The 14711-nt window shown below is 43.9% G+C and overlaps 1 protein-coding gene across 1 annotated transcript in view; it reads right to left on the bottom strand.

Annotated features, from left to right (window-relative positions):
* The window catches only part of LOC124722303 (plexin-B), a 968210-nt gene that overhangs the window by 45244 nt on the left and 908255 nt on the right, over positions 1 to 14711 (bottom strand). Inside the window, exons 7-8 of the mRNA XM_047247485.1 lie at positions 8757 to 8993; positions 5282 to 5539 (exon numbers count right to left, since the gene is read on the bottom strand). Of these exons, the coding sequence (XP_047103441.1) occupies positions 5282 to 5539; positions 8757 to 8993 (495 nt within the window). The remainder of the gene's footprint in view (positions 1 to 5281; positions 5540 to 8756; positions 8994 to 14711) is intronic.

Genomic DNA, 14711 nt, shown 5'->3' with positions numbered 1-14711 from the left:
AGAGGAAGTATTTCTAACATTGACTCTGGCATTGTGTTTCAAAGAAGAAGAAAACAAGACGCTGGTCCGGGGAATGTTTTACAATGAGAGAGAAATATACACAATAAAACGTATTAATGGAAATGCTGCACTCAGACTCTGATGATTACATCACCTTTCTGCAGGTGGACAGTGAAATTTGTTAAGAGTTCCTTCAAACTCACTTTGAAAAAGAAGACACATGTAAGCAACAATTTCTGCTTTTCTACTTGCTTCTCTAATGACAGTTCATTAAAATACCATAACGTAGCATCATATAGCGCACATCGTCCGCGGAAGATTTATTTTATTTCATTGCGCTCCAGCTTGTATGTATGCGCAAAAACAGTGATTCTGTTAATTGGGGAAACTCACGATATGGTGAGATAAATTATAATAAAACAGAGGCGAATTATCGACACAAACAACGCCTGCCATCTTGTCAATTTCCGACAATCAAAATTTCTCGCAAACACTTCAAACAAGCTTTGTGATTGACAAGCACGTCAAACAGAAGTATACACTGTAAAATATTCGGCAAGCGTGGTTAAGTTTGACAAAATGTTCATTCATTTACGGGGGCCGTAAAACAAAACGAAAAACGCCGAGCTGAAGACAAATACGGAAAAGTTGTCTCGTTTCCGCCAAGTTCCATAGTACATCACCACCAAATGATGTTAGTAAAATTAAATGTAGCATGATATTTACATATGCAAGTGTTCCTCAAAGACAATTATATTATGCTTTATTAAGTACAACAAATGGTTTTTACTGAGGTGCGAATATATGAGCAGGGTGAGATGCTTTTGTAGATTATAAAAATAATGCCCTCCAAGGCGAAAGAAAAACCACCGATAAAGACGTGTAAACAGCTGTCAATGTTGGAAAGGAGCAGAGTGACCGTTGTCAAGTATTGTCTGCGTGCGATGCAAACAGCGGCGTCTCAGTTGGCTACAGATCAAATAAAATAACTTATGAGTGACAGATTGCAGTGGCTTGCTTGGCAACTCTCTGCGTGTCCCTGCAAATCAGGCAACACGACGAGCACGTGGCGCTCGAGAAAGAACTGAGACTGGTTACTGGCTGGCCCCTAACACTCAGTTCGCTGAAACTTCAGTCAGTCACAAAGTTATTTTAATCCAAGAATAATTTAGGAAATTGGTTGAGTGTCACACTTAATCGTTTTCAGAATTCCAAGTCATCTGTTCCAAGTAGCAAAGCCGTCCCAGCTGACGGTAAAACTGAAAGTTTACCATACTGCGTTCATCGTAAGAATAAACCTGATTTTAACAAACAGAAACGCGTAGATTGGTCAGAATCCGTAGCACACTTACAATGGTATTGCTACGCTCTTGGAAGTAGGCCCTACTTACGATTAGATATATTATAACTAATTTACGTTAAATGAGCCTTTAAGATATTCAAATGTATTAACAGCCCTCAATTTTTTCTTAATCACGATTTAACAATGTGTTGTTTTTTTCAAAAATCGTGTACAATCACAGTTGTTGCGCTTTTAATACGCAGTAGAGATGGGCAAACTGAAACACGTAACTGTTTCGAAACAAATGAAACGGTACAATGTAATGTTTCGATACGCTGTTTCGAAACAGTGAAACAGTTTGTGTTTTGTAATTTAATAAACCTACACATTTTATCATCTTGAATGTCTACTGCATAAGTAAGTCCATATAAACACGAATGAGGTGCGAGAGCGCTAATCATATCGCAGAAAGTATGAAACTATCACTTAGGCGTCTTGGCAGTTTCGTACTTCATGCAGCAAATGCGCTGCTTTCGTGTCGTGTGACTTTCATACTTTTCAATTGGCTGAGGACAGCCATAGCTCAAGACAGAAGAACCACCACGAACGGAACTAGAGGTGGGAGCAAACTGCAGAAACAACGGATATGCTACTGGGATTCCCACATTCCGTTAGTATAGGTAATATACCCATCCTGCTAATTTCCATGCACACAAAGGGAATCATTGTGGATAATAGGCACAGTGACTATAGCCTTACAAATAATGCCAAATAATTCGAATAAATAACAAAATATAACAGAAAAATTTTTGTCTTTCAAGGTGTTTCGAACTGTTACTATAAATTCACCATGCTTCCCAGCGTTTCCCGTTCACCATTACACTATCAGTGATGTGTTAAACAGATTGCTTGCAATTATACCTACATCAAATATGCATATATGTCTAATAACTGTCACTCTACGCCTTTTTTTTTATTCACGATGTTGTAGGCTTACTTGCGTTTCTTAATATGATTACTGTATATGAACAGAGAAGCGTATGTTATAAAAAAAGTGTAATTTAACGGAATGATTTTCACATATTTATTATTTTGAATGTGAATAGTATGCGTTGTTTTATTGTTTGGTTAGTGTTTATAAAGCAGATGCTACGCAATTTCGGGATAGGACAGTCAGCTAGAAACGAAGCTTTATTTTCGGATATCTTAAGCTTCATGCTATTGCTTGTCAAAAAGATTTCGACACTCTTGAAAGTGTTTCACGAAGTGGTATATTGTGTTTCAGTACCTGTGCCGAGCCCGAATCTCGTCCGACACAGAGCGGAATGAAACATCACTGTTTCGATACAATTAGTCCGTTCCAAGCACAGGTGGACTGAAACAGCCTTATTTTGAAACAACGATACAGTTTCTGTGTCTGGCTCGAGATCGAATCAGGTCCGGTTATCCGAGACAGGGGCGGAATGAAACACCACTGTTTCGAAACAGTGAACCACAGCCGTTCCGAAACACTGAAACAGGACCACGTATCGATACACTGTATCGAAACATAGAAACAGTGGCCAAGTCTAATACGCAGTATGAAAATGGCCGAGTCTGCTTCCTGTTCCGTAGTGAAACACGCTTGTGGAACATGGTTAAAAAGCGCCGAGAAATAGGTTGTTCTTAGCGCTTTTCATAAATTTACAGACATAATCGGCTTTGATGTTCCCTGAGGGACTGTTGATACCAATAAGGGCAAGAGCGTACCCAGGATCTGAACTCCGGGGGGGGGGGGGGGGGGAGGGGCGGCAGGTCATACTAGTCTCAGGAAACAAGGACTCGAGACAACATACAGCACTTCTTATTAGATAAAACAGTAAACTAGTGAAAAACTGCGAATATCTTATTGGGGGGGGGGGGGGCAAATGCCCCCCCCCCCTGCCCCTCGCTGGGTACGCCCATGTATACGGGTATAGATGTTTAGCGGAATTGGTAGCGTGGTAGACTCAGTTCCTTACCGCATTTAGTGGTTCGCTTGTTCAAGTCTCACGTGAGTCATTTCTTTTTCCTCGTTCAATCTGAAATACGTACATCTCGTATTTGTAAAATTCATCATCATTTTTATGAATAATGCAAGTCTTCTTGTTTTTAATTACATACTGCACGCGAAATTCCTGTTTCTATTTCAAACATAAATTCTCAATTATCGATATTTTATGAAAGACCATTAATAAAAGTTGCTTAAATTAAGAAAACTTAACAATCTAATTTCTTCAGACAAAAATGAAAAATCAAATACTCTTTATTTGGATTACTCCATTGTGTTATGGCACAGATGTAGATAAGTGTCGTATAAACATAAAAAAAACAGTCGTTTTCACACCATCTAACACACTGTACAAACGCTGCATTTTTACGTTTCCCACTGTACCATTACAATAGGAACCCAACAGAACTGATCTGAAGCCAAGAGAAGGGATTTGGCCCGAGAAATAACCAGACTGTTAAGCTGCGAGATGTACTGGAACTAAAAAGCACGCAGCTTTTTCATTCGTCACTGCCGAACGCTGGCGGGATATAGAACGGCACGTCATTAGAAGAGGAGAAGGTTGGCTTCCTGGATTCCGTTGTTGATTGCCTCGTTATCAACGTAGCAGGTGACTGTTCCAGAACTGATATGTATATTTCGGATTCATATAAGGAAGGAGCTAAGAGAGAACCAGACTACTGACAGTAATTAATACCTTCAGTATTCAACAGTACGGTGAAATACCTGCAGTATAGTTTTGTATCACACATAGCCCGCTCAGAAAAATTACCCTGTGTTAAAGTTGAGAATTTTCATCACTCTTATTTGCGATTACAGTACTGTGTCAGGCGAGAACAAGAGCATTTTATGCTTTCCGTCTGGTCACCTAAGAAGTGCGCGATAGTGCTGGAGTTTCGTCGAATATTATTCCACGGCTCTTTAAAAATTAAATGACATCGAAGCTATATTCTTTCTTTGCTCGTCTCATTTTACGTCTGAACTGCAATTGCTCACATCACTACAGGTAAGTTGGATCTCTGACTGACGAGTGCTGTCCAAGTTTAATGCGCCGGTAAAGCTGTTGTTCCGCGTGTAGCACAGCATAAAATGTGCCCTTACGATAGTACTTGACTGTAATGGTCACAGCCGGCCGCTGTGGCCGAGCGGTTCTAGGCGCTTCAGTCTGGAACCGCGCGACCGCTACTGTCGCAGGTTCGAATCCTGCCTCGGGCATGGATGTGTGTGATGTCTTTAGGTTGGTTAGGTTTCAGTAGTTCTAAGTTCTAGGGGACTGACGACCTCAGATGTTAAGTCCCATAGTGCTCAGAGCCATTTGAACCATTTTTTTGTAATGGTCACAACTTGGCTTCCGCTCCATATGAAACGGATTCCAATGAGATTCAAGCAAACGCGGAAGAATACACGGCGGAATGTTTACATCAGGTTTATTCTTATGATGAACAGAGTATTGTATGTTAACCGGGGGCCTAGAAACGACGGAGAGGCTCCATCCCCGCCGCAGCTGCAGTGGTCCACAACCCCACGACGACTACCGCAGTCCACTTCACCCCTCCTTCGCCCCACACCGAACCTAGGGTTATTGTGCGGTTCGGCCCCCGGTGGACCCCGCAGGGAACGTCTCACACCAGACGAGTGTAGCCCCTATGTTTGCGTAATAGAGTATGGTGGTGTACGCGTAAGTGGAGAACTTGCTTGCGCAGCAATCGCCGACATAGTGTAGCTAAGGTGGAATAAGGGGAACCAGCCCGCATTCGCCGTGGCTGATGGAAAACCGCCTAAAAACCATCCACAGACTGCCCGGCTCACCTGACCTCGACACAAGTCCGCCGGGCGGATTCGTGCCGGGGGAAAGGCGCTCCTTCCCGCCCGGAAAGCGTTAGACCGCACGGCCAACCGAGCGGGCAACAGAGTATAGCTATGACATAAACAGAGCGAGCGGTAGGAATGCATTATTTGAAAGAACTGACCATGTCGATGCGGGGCTTGGGACACTCGTTGACGGGCGTGCGCTGGCAGCTGTCGCTGTAGCTGCAGGTGAGACCACACCACGTGCACTGGTACTTGGCCGCTCGCGTCACACACAGCGAGCAGTCGGGGTGCTCCCGGTGCGAACCCAGGATGTCGCACTTGTACAGGATCACACTGATGTTGTCCACGTGGTGGTTGCGATTCCACACGATTGTCACACTCGCCCGGTATTCCCCAGAGTTGGCTTCGTACGAATACTGCACAAATGTTAACAACAATTATGAGTACACACACACACACACACACACACACACACAACTGATTTCAAGGTGCTTTACCATGTATATTAACAGAAAGAGCACAATACTTAAATTATTTGGCATACCTCCATCAAGTCACTAAATACAACAGCTGCATCAAGTCACCGAATGTCAGTGGTGCCGTGCACTATCTGATCGACAGTACCCAGATACCCCTATGTATTACGGAACTGACCACTAGGTGTCACGAGGGGGCGAACTCGCCAGCATAAACGGAGGCGGGTAGTACTATGTTGTCAATAAAGAAGCAGTACAACAGCAGAGTGGGTCGCTCAGGGGAAAAAATGAAATGACCGTATGGCATTGTTGGCCGAGAGGCCCCATCCGGGGAAGTTAGGCCACTGAGTGCAAGTCTTACTTCAATCGACGCCACTTGCATGCCGGGAATGAGGGTGAAATGATGATGAGGGCAACACAACACCCAGTCCACGAGCGGAGAAAATCTCCAATCCAGCCGGGAATCGAACCCTGTCCCGCTGCATGGGAGGCAAGCATGGCACCACTTCTTATTTTGTTCGTTATTGTTCGTTGCGCTTCTTCGGCGCGGATGCCCCATGACACCTGTTCAAGTTCATTGTTGATCTGTTAGAGGGCAGCTAACCCTCTGACCGAACACGTTGAACTACTGTGTCGGCAACACCACGCACCTAAGCAGGCGCACCGCTCAGGGGAGTTCAGTGACTTTGCACGTGGACTGGTTGATGTATGTTACCTGACTGACAAATCCGTCAGGGACATTTCAATCCCAAAACTGCCCAAGTGGACTGCTGGTGATGTGATTGTGAAGTGGGAACGCGAATGAAAAATCACGACTACGCAGACCTCACGTTCTGGTGGACAGCGACCGTCGAGAATTGCGGAAGGTGGTTGCAGAAATCGCATGGAAGCAGTGGTCGGATTACTCATGAGTTCCATGGCACTATCAGAAGTCTGGCTACCACACTGACTGTGTGTAGGAAGTTAAAAAGAATGGCCTACAATGGTCGAGTAGCTTCTCATAAGCCACATCTTTCTGCAATCAATGTTAAGCGAAGCTTACACCATACGAGCGACGCCACTTGACAGTGGATAACTGGAAACGAGTGATCTGGAGTGGTAAATCACCCTACATCCTATGGCAATCCGGTGGAAGGGTTTAGGTTAGGTGAATGCCTGGAGAAGTTACCTGCCATCATGTGTAATGCCAACAGTGAAGTAAGGAAAAGGTCATGTTACGGTATGGGGGTGTTTCTCGTGGTTAGACTGTCGTCCCCTTATTGCGCTTAAGAAAACGCTAAATGCAAAAGGACATAAACACAATTTGCACCGTTGTGTACTACGTACAGTAGAGGAACAGTTCGTAAAACAGTACTTCTGAGGAATTGGTTTGTGGACAATAACTTTCCTGAAATGGGCTGACCTGCCCAGAGTCCAATATGACTACCGTCTGTGGTTTCGGCTCTTGACAATGAATGAGCTGCCATTCCTCAGCAGACATTCGGACACCTCCCTGGGAGAGTCCTCTGCAGCGTTCAATGCGCCATAAAGGCTGAGGGTGGACACACCCCATTTTAATGTCCACTAAGATCCACTAAGGTGTCCGGTTACTTTTGATCAGATAGTGTGTGTAGCACGCCTCCATGAGATGAGCGAAAGCAACAGCTGCGTCAGTTCACCCAGTGTCAGTGGTACCGTATATTCTAAGGGAGGAGAAACTTTTCGAAATGTAGCAAGTTCTACAATTTCACATGGAATTACGCCTGTAAGTCATTCGGTTACTAATAGGTTCGTTGAAAATAAGACACTACTTCTGGAGGTTGATTTCTGTCCAAAACACGGCTTGAACCTAGATACCAAGTGATTGTTAGACACTGTCAAAAACAGAATGAGATTTTCACAGAAGCTCTTCTGTGAACCTTGCAGAACTAGCACTCCTGGAAGAAAGGATATTGCGGAGACATGGCTTAGCCACAGCCTGGGGGATGTTTCCAGAATGAGATTTTCACTCTGCAGTGGAGTGTGCGCTGATATGAAACTTCCTGGCAGATTAAAACTGTGTGCTGGACTGAGACTCGAACTCGGGACCTTTGCCTTTCGCGGGCAAGTGCTCTACCATCTGAGTTACCCAAGCGTGACTCAAGGTTCGCAGAAGAGCTTCTGTGGAGTTTGGAAGGTAGGAGACGAGGTACTGGCCGAATTGAAGCTGTGAGGAACGGTCGTGAGTCGTGCTTGGGTAGCTCAGATGGTAGAGCACTTGCCCGCGAAAGGCTAAGGTCCCGAGTTCGAGTCTCGGTCCGGTACACAGTTTTAATCTGCCAGGAAGCTTCACTGTCGACAACAATTTTTACAGTTCTACTAACACAATAACGAAGTGTCATATTAATGATCATGAGAGGTATACAGTTATGCGCTGAAAATATTACAAAACCGAACCTGAATGAGTCATATTAGACAGATCTCACCGAAAGGAATCTCTAAAATGTTTGAAGAAGTCAGAGTTGTACATGTTATCCAAGCAAAACAAAACAGAATGATTTACGCTCATTCATTTAATTTACTTCACATTATCTGTAAGCTGAGTTACTCTTCAACAAAGCGGAAGAAAATGACCGACTGAAAATTCCTTACTTTACTTTAAAAACAGTTACATTTCCTACAGGATATTTCATAGGCTCTGGAAAGTTGAAATACTGAATACGCATCTGCCTGAAACCTTCGTGAACTAATGCTTAACCCTTACACAAACATTTCTTAGTTTCTTTCAAAATCATATTTTGTACTCATTTTTGTGATGCAAGTAAAAGAAATACTTCTAACAATAAAGAGCATTAATGAGTACATGTAATACGAGACAGTTGTCAAAACAGTAAGCAGCTTAAAAAGACCTCTACAGGACGTTTTAGGAATAACACCTGACAATCATTCTTAACACGTTATTTACTGTTAGCCATTACCTTTGGTAATTCGAGCTTCCGCAACACATGCTTCTATAGCTCAGTTCGTAGAGTAAGACCACTAGGCCAAAGTGATGTTACTCATTTTATGCACAGAAGAATTCTCTTTTGCGACACTATTCACGACATCTTCTCTACTTGTGTTACCTTAATAAATTGGAAACATATTATGTAATATTCTGTTTTGATACGGCAGAAACAGTAGTTGATGAAATACCTACCGTCGTTTTGTCACACACGATGAAGCGATTGGACTCGACGCGAGCAGGGACCATCATCTTGGCATCCTCGATATTCACGATGCACTGAAAACCAGTGTGGCCTACTTGCGGATGGGGAAGGTTCTCCACCTCTAATACGATCTCTTTTGGTACGTTGTTTGGCAGCAGAATATCTTCCTTGGGATGCCTGAAACGTGGGCAGTAGCTGGCTCCGTGGGTCACGAGTTGCACTGGATTCTGCGAACAAAAACACAAGCGTTGCACATTTATTCATGAATCTGGCACAGCGTAAATACTTAACACCAATGACCACATCCTTTGGTGTTCCAAGGAGCGACAGGTTGCGTCCTTAGCGAAATATGTCTCAATAAACCACAAACTGGGAAACATATTGCATTTACTTTACGCATCTAATAATCAGACGACAAACGAAACATTCTTTGTGGAAATGGCCTCGTGGAACCACTGAGGCGTCTGACGTGTTTCGTGATATTATTTACATAGCTGTTTGTGTCCGGAAACACTGTCCGTTGAAACAAATTGGTCAGTTGCAGATTGGCTCAAATGGTTCAAATGGCTCTGAGCACTACGGGACTTAACATCTGAGGTCATCAGTCCCCTAGAACTTAGAACTACTTAAACCTACCTAACCTACGGACATCACACACATCCATGCCCGAGGCAGGATTCGAACCTGCGACCGTAGCGTTCGCGCGGTTCCAGGCTGAAGCGCCTAGAACCGCTCTGCCACATCGGCCGGCTACCAGTTGCAGACTGAGCATAAGTCATGTATGCCCATCCGATCACAAGCCTGGAAAAGGCTAGGTCAATGTGCAGGAGCCATGCTCACCGAGGTGTTGTGAACTTACCGACCGTAGGCTTTCGACACGTGACGCCAATGTAGCGTTTCCGATCACAGATATTTTAGCTGTGCGTGCATTTTCCGACCGCCTGGTAACAAGAACATTCCTTAACATTTTATCCAGGTTTAGGACTGGCTACTCGCGTATTACATGGGCATGTTGAATTTTTTTCATTTGTTTCTCTACAACATTACTCCAGCAAATGGTTAAACTTTTTGTCTTATTTTATGAGTTTTAATTTCTCACTCAGTTTTTTGTAAGAAAGTCAGAGATTTTAACCATCATCTTAAATGGTCCGAGTCGTTATATACTTTTATAATGTCTTTTAACCTTTTGGGGAGATTTATGTGTCTTTCTTTTCTTTTTAGAAGAGGCAGGCTAATGGAATCTTTTTTAATTTCAAGCATGGCGTTTAATGCTTCCTCCTTCAGCTTATTTATCAGAATGTCTACGTTCGGATGTTTTTGGTTTATTGAGTAGTTTAGTTTCCTACGCCAAAATCCAACAGTTTTCACGGTCCTGTGCCGCTGGATAAGACATCCACATTTCAATTGGCATGATAAGATGTTCCATTCAATGACTGACGTTATAAGCTGCGAATTGCATCACCTTTTCTCCACTGAGCATTTCCTCCATTATTAACACCCACGCCTCATCAACACTGTTTACTGGAAGTCGTGCGACTACAGCACACATGCGTCGAAACACTCTGACTTCTTCTCCACCCTTGTATTCCTCCGTTAATTCCACTTCTTGTATTTTCTTGCACGGTCATTGGCTGAAGCGAAAACTGAAACCGGAAAGGGATGCTTCGGGGGAACACTTATTTTATAGCTACAGTTGCAGCCATTTCAAGGGCTAATATTGTAGTTTTCGGTGATCACCCAGTCACCTTATTTCTCAATTCGGAAAAAAATCTTTCATATGTATTTTGAATATTGTCTGGGAGCAAAGCAAATAAAACATGTGTTACCTTCGTATCCTCTTCTGTGCTTCAGATGTAGAAGTGTCTTGTGCAAAATCGGTTGGTCGGAAGTATCTGTAGCACCTACAGCACGGCCGTAAAGGCAACAGCCGGAAAGTCCAAGTAGCCCTCGCTGTTTATCCACGTTGGTCAAACATAGCTTGCTGGAAACATGGCCCTGAACTGTCGACGACTACAGTAGCCGTATGAACAGTCAGTGCGAACGCATCGGCAACAGGTAGTCGGACAAGTCGCACTTATCTTTCGTTAGAATGATGCCTGCATCAGCATTAGGAGCCCTATATATTTCTGCATGTATTACATTAAATCATGTTGAGCGAACAAGAGGCATGAAAGTGCGGTGTCCCTCGGATATCGTAGATCTAAGCTGTTGGAATTGTGGATGTTATCACTGCTACGTTTTGAAACTGTCGAACAGGGAAATGTTCCACAGCTTGCTGCCTGGAATGAAGAAGCCTTTTTCAAAGCGGGGTCGTGTGGCTAGGGCCTCCCGTCGGGTAGACCGTTTACCTGGTGCAAGTCTTTTGAGTTGACGCCACTTCGGCGACTTGCGTGTCGAGGGGGATGAGATGATGATGATGATGATTAGGACAACACAACATCCAGTTCCTGAGCGGAGAAAATCTCCGACCCAGCTGGGAATCGAACCAGGGCCCCTTGATATGACATTCCGTCACGCTGACTACTCAGCTACTGGGGCGCACCAAAGCGTGGTACAGCAATAACATGTCGCTTCTTCCCTGGCCTACAAATGTGTGTGATAAGCTAACTTGACAAAATACCGTTCATGTCCTTCAGAACTCAAAATTAACTCCGCACTGAAATTTAAACAGCCTTGAACATATGACGTCAGAGATACACGAAACGCCTCTCTGACTTGATGTTTCTTTTATGCTGAAACCTGAGTCTTGTAATTTTGTTATTCTGAAACGTTGGTTGATTATATTATTAGTTATGTGTCACGTATATTTTTTCTTATGGTGATTTCTTCAAGTTCTTGCTAGTTTTATGTTGGGCAGTGTACAAAACGGCAGTGGAACATTAGTTTTTGCAACAATGGAACTCGTTTCCGTACGGTTTCATAAAAGAACTACAATTTTTTTGTCAAAATTTAAATCTGCGCGTGAAACAGGCGTATTAATTTTCTGTACCTTTTACCTTTGGGATTATTTTCGAAATGTTACTCGTATTTAAGCACCGTTCGCTTTTTTAAGCTCCCAGGTAGTGAAAAGCGCTTCGCTAACGACTAGGTCATTTGAAATATTTGCTCTTTGAAAGGAAGCCTTTTATCGTTCGCATGAAATGAAAACCCCCTATAATTCGACCCAAAACAGAAAACATTTCCAATTTTGCTGGAAAATTTGCCTTTCAAAAACAGAATTGAAATCTTCAGCTCTGAGTTTGATTTCGTCTTCTCTGACTGGAGCCCTGGGTCCGCGAGGATGTTCACGATTAGCATCATAAATTCTTGACGGACTTTCGTTATGGAACGCTAAGACAGAGACCACGGTTTTGATCGAACAATTACGCTCGCACCAAATTTTCCCACGCCGTCCTTTTATATGAAGCTTTAGACTTGTAACGGACTTGAAGGGTTGACGATTCCAGCCGGACGAGGATGTTCAGCAGGCAGTTATGTACTTCTTCACTCAACAACACAAGGGGTTTTACCAAACAGGTATCATCAGCCTGGTGCGTCGGTGGGATGACTGGGTCACTGCCCACAGCGATTTTGCTCCATTTTTATACCGATTCTGGATTGTACGGTCTTCGAGCGGAAACTTTTTGGCCGCCCCTTATATTTAGCCTATTCATGCTCAATATACCAGAGTTATTCACACTTCAGGCAAGGCGCCATTCACAGAACCAAGTGGGCATTTTGTCTAATCCAGCCATACATATTAACACTTTTCTAGTTAAATAAGGACTATGACTATACTTTTCTAGTTAAGTAAGGACTATGACTATATAAATCCTGGTGACAAAAATATAAATTGTTAGCTCGGAGTGAATAACAACCTTAATACTAAAGGAACACAAATCGATAATACATATGCCAAATCAGCTGTAGTTCTGCGTCCAAAATAACCCATCTCTAAATCTGTCGCCTAACGCCATGGCGAAAGCAGAATTATTCGTACTCTATTACTTCGAGCAAGAGAGAGAAAGAATCCGCCTCGGCTTCTATGATTGCAAACTATAGTTATGTTGTTCAAATGTATGTGAATTTCTAAGGAACCAAACTGCTGAGGTCATCGGTCCCTAGACTTACACACTACTTAAACTAACTTACGCTAAAGGCAGCAACACACACACCCATGCCCGAGGGAGGACTCGAACCTCCGGCGGGAGGGGCCGCGCAATTAGTGACATGGAGCTTCTAACCGCGCGGCCACTCCGCGCGGCTATAGTTAGGTGGTAGAATGACTGATTATTGCTATTTCCTACTTCATAGGCATCAGTCACTGGTGAGTTGCTTGTCGTGCAGTAGAATCGATATTATCCAGCTGCTTGAATCACTAAACCACTGTCGATACAGTAATTGAGTCAACTTGGCATTAGACACCCCAGAATTACTTTCAGTGTTGACATGCCAAGATAAATCATGATCCGATATGGAGCAAGGAATATACTGAACCATAATATAACAATTGTATTGCATGTTAACTGCGCCAAGCAGCCGTCATTTTCGGTCAGATAGATGACTTTCATCAGAGATGATGGGATGCCACGTTAGCAGGCTTAACTCGTATTTAGGAAGACACATCAGCACCTACAATCGGACAGACACGCAACGCGCAGATTAATTAAATGCCACGCACACGCGATTTCAGGAACAATAGAGGAAAGGCCTGGCAGCCGATCCCTGCGAATGACGCGACCGACTCGATTCGGGAGCACCAAAATTACATCAAAGCAGCGGCTCTGTCGCGTCGGACAGCGGACCGCTACGGACGCAACGCCTTCAAAACGCTCCGTTCGGTATATCGGATCTGACCCAGCTGCCGCGCTCCTTACCTAGAAAGGGATATGCCTGTAAGTGCGGCTTGCGTTCAAAGCGACGTGAACGGCCGAGGCGAAGCGTTCCTCGAAGCGCTTGCAAGTTTCTGCAGATCTGAAGCTATAATGTGAGCACCACAATGGAGTACGGGGAAGGGTCTGTCCCACTGCCCTATTTGTTAGAGCTGCTTCTCGTAACATTCGCGTGTGGACAGCTTGAACGCCTCGATGCGACCTGTAAGTCTAAGCTTGATAATCTTGTTTGTGTGTTGGTCCACAGACTCGGTGTATTTCATAAAAGTCGACATTGACCGTTGTAGTTTGTAAATTTATTTTTAATTGTTGTGCTATTGGTCAGCTCCGACTAAGGCGTCATTATCAAGCACCTATAAAAATATATCAACTACGGAAGTGTTAAATACAAACTTGCGTCAGAATCTGAAGATCTTGAAAACACAAGAAACTAGCGAACGTGGCAATGCTGCGCAGCTACTAAATATGTGTGGGAATTGGATATGTATTCCTAACTCCTTCCACCCGTTCTCTCTGCACCTTTCCTCTCCACCTCTCTTTTTTTTCATCTCCTCCTTCTCCCCCCTCACTCTGTCCATTTTCTCATTCCTCGTCTCTGTCAATCTCCTTCTCCGCACTCTATGTCCATTCCCCCCTACACCCCTCTCTGTCGTTTTATAGCGCTGTCTCTAACCTTGGGTTTTGTTTGTTGTCAATGCAAACGAAACGCTGATTGGGAATTATCGTCGCTGAAAGTAAATGGGTATAAAGGGATACGAGAGACACCTCTAGAGATGCTTTATCTGTGAGGATAGTAGCTTCAATGAAAGTACTGTGCAAAGCTTTAATCTGTGAATGCCGGCTGCTGTGGCCGAGCGGTTCTAGGCGCTTCAGTCCAGAACCGCGCGCCTGCTACGGTCGCAGGTTCGAATCCTGCCTCGGGCATGAATGTGTGTGATGTCCTTAGGTTAGTTAGGTTTAAGTAGATCTAAGTCTAGGGGTCTGATGACCTCATATGTTAAGTCCCATAGCGCTTAGAGCCATTTGAACCATTTAAATCTGTGAACGGGTAGGGTAAGACTAAACAGTTTCGCA

Source organism: Schistocerca piceifrons, chromosome X (assembly GCF_021461385.2).
Source record: "Schistocerca piceifrons isolate TAMUIC-IGC-003096 chromosome X, iqSchPice1.1, whole genome shotgun sequence".
In the NCBI taxonomy this organism is placed as follows: domain Eukaryota; kingdom Metazoa; phylum Arthropoda; class Insecta; order Orthoptera; family Acrididae; genus Schistocerca; species Schistocerca piceifrons.
Note: the sequence above shows the minus strand (reverse complement) of the source record. Positions and strands in the feature narration are given on the sequence as shown.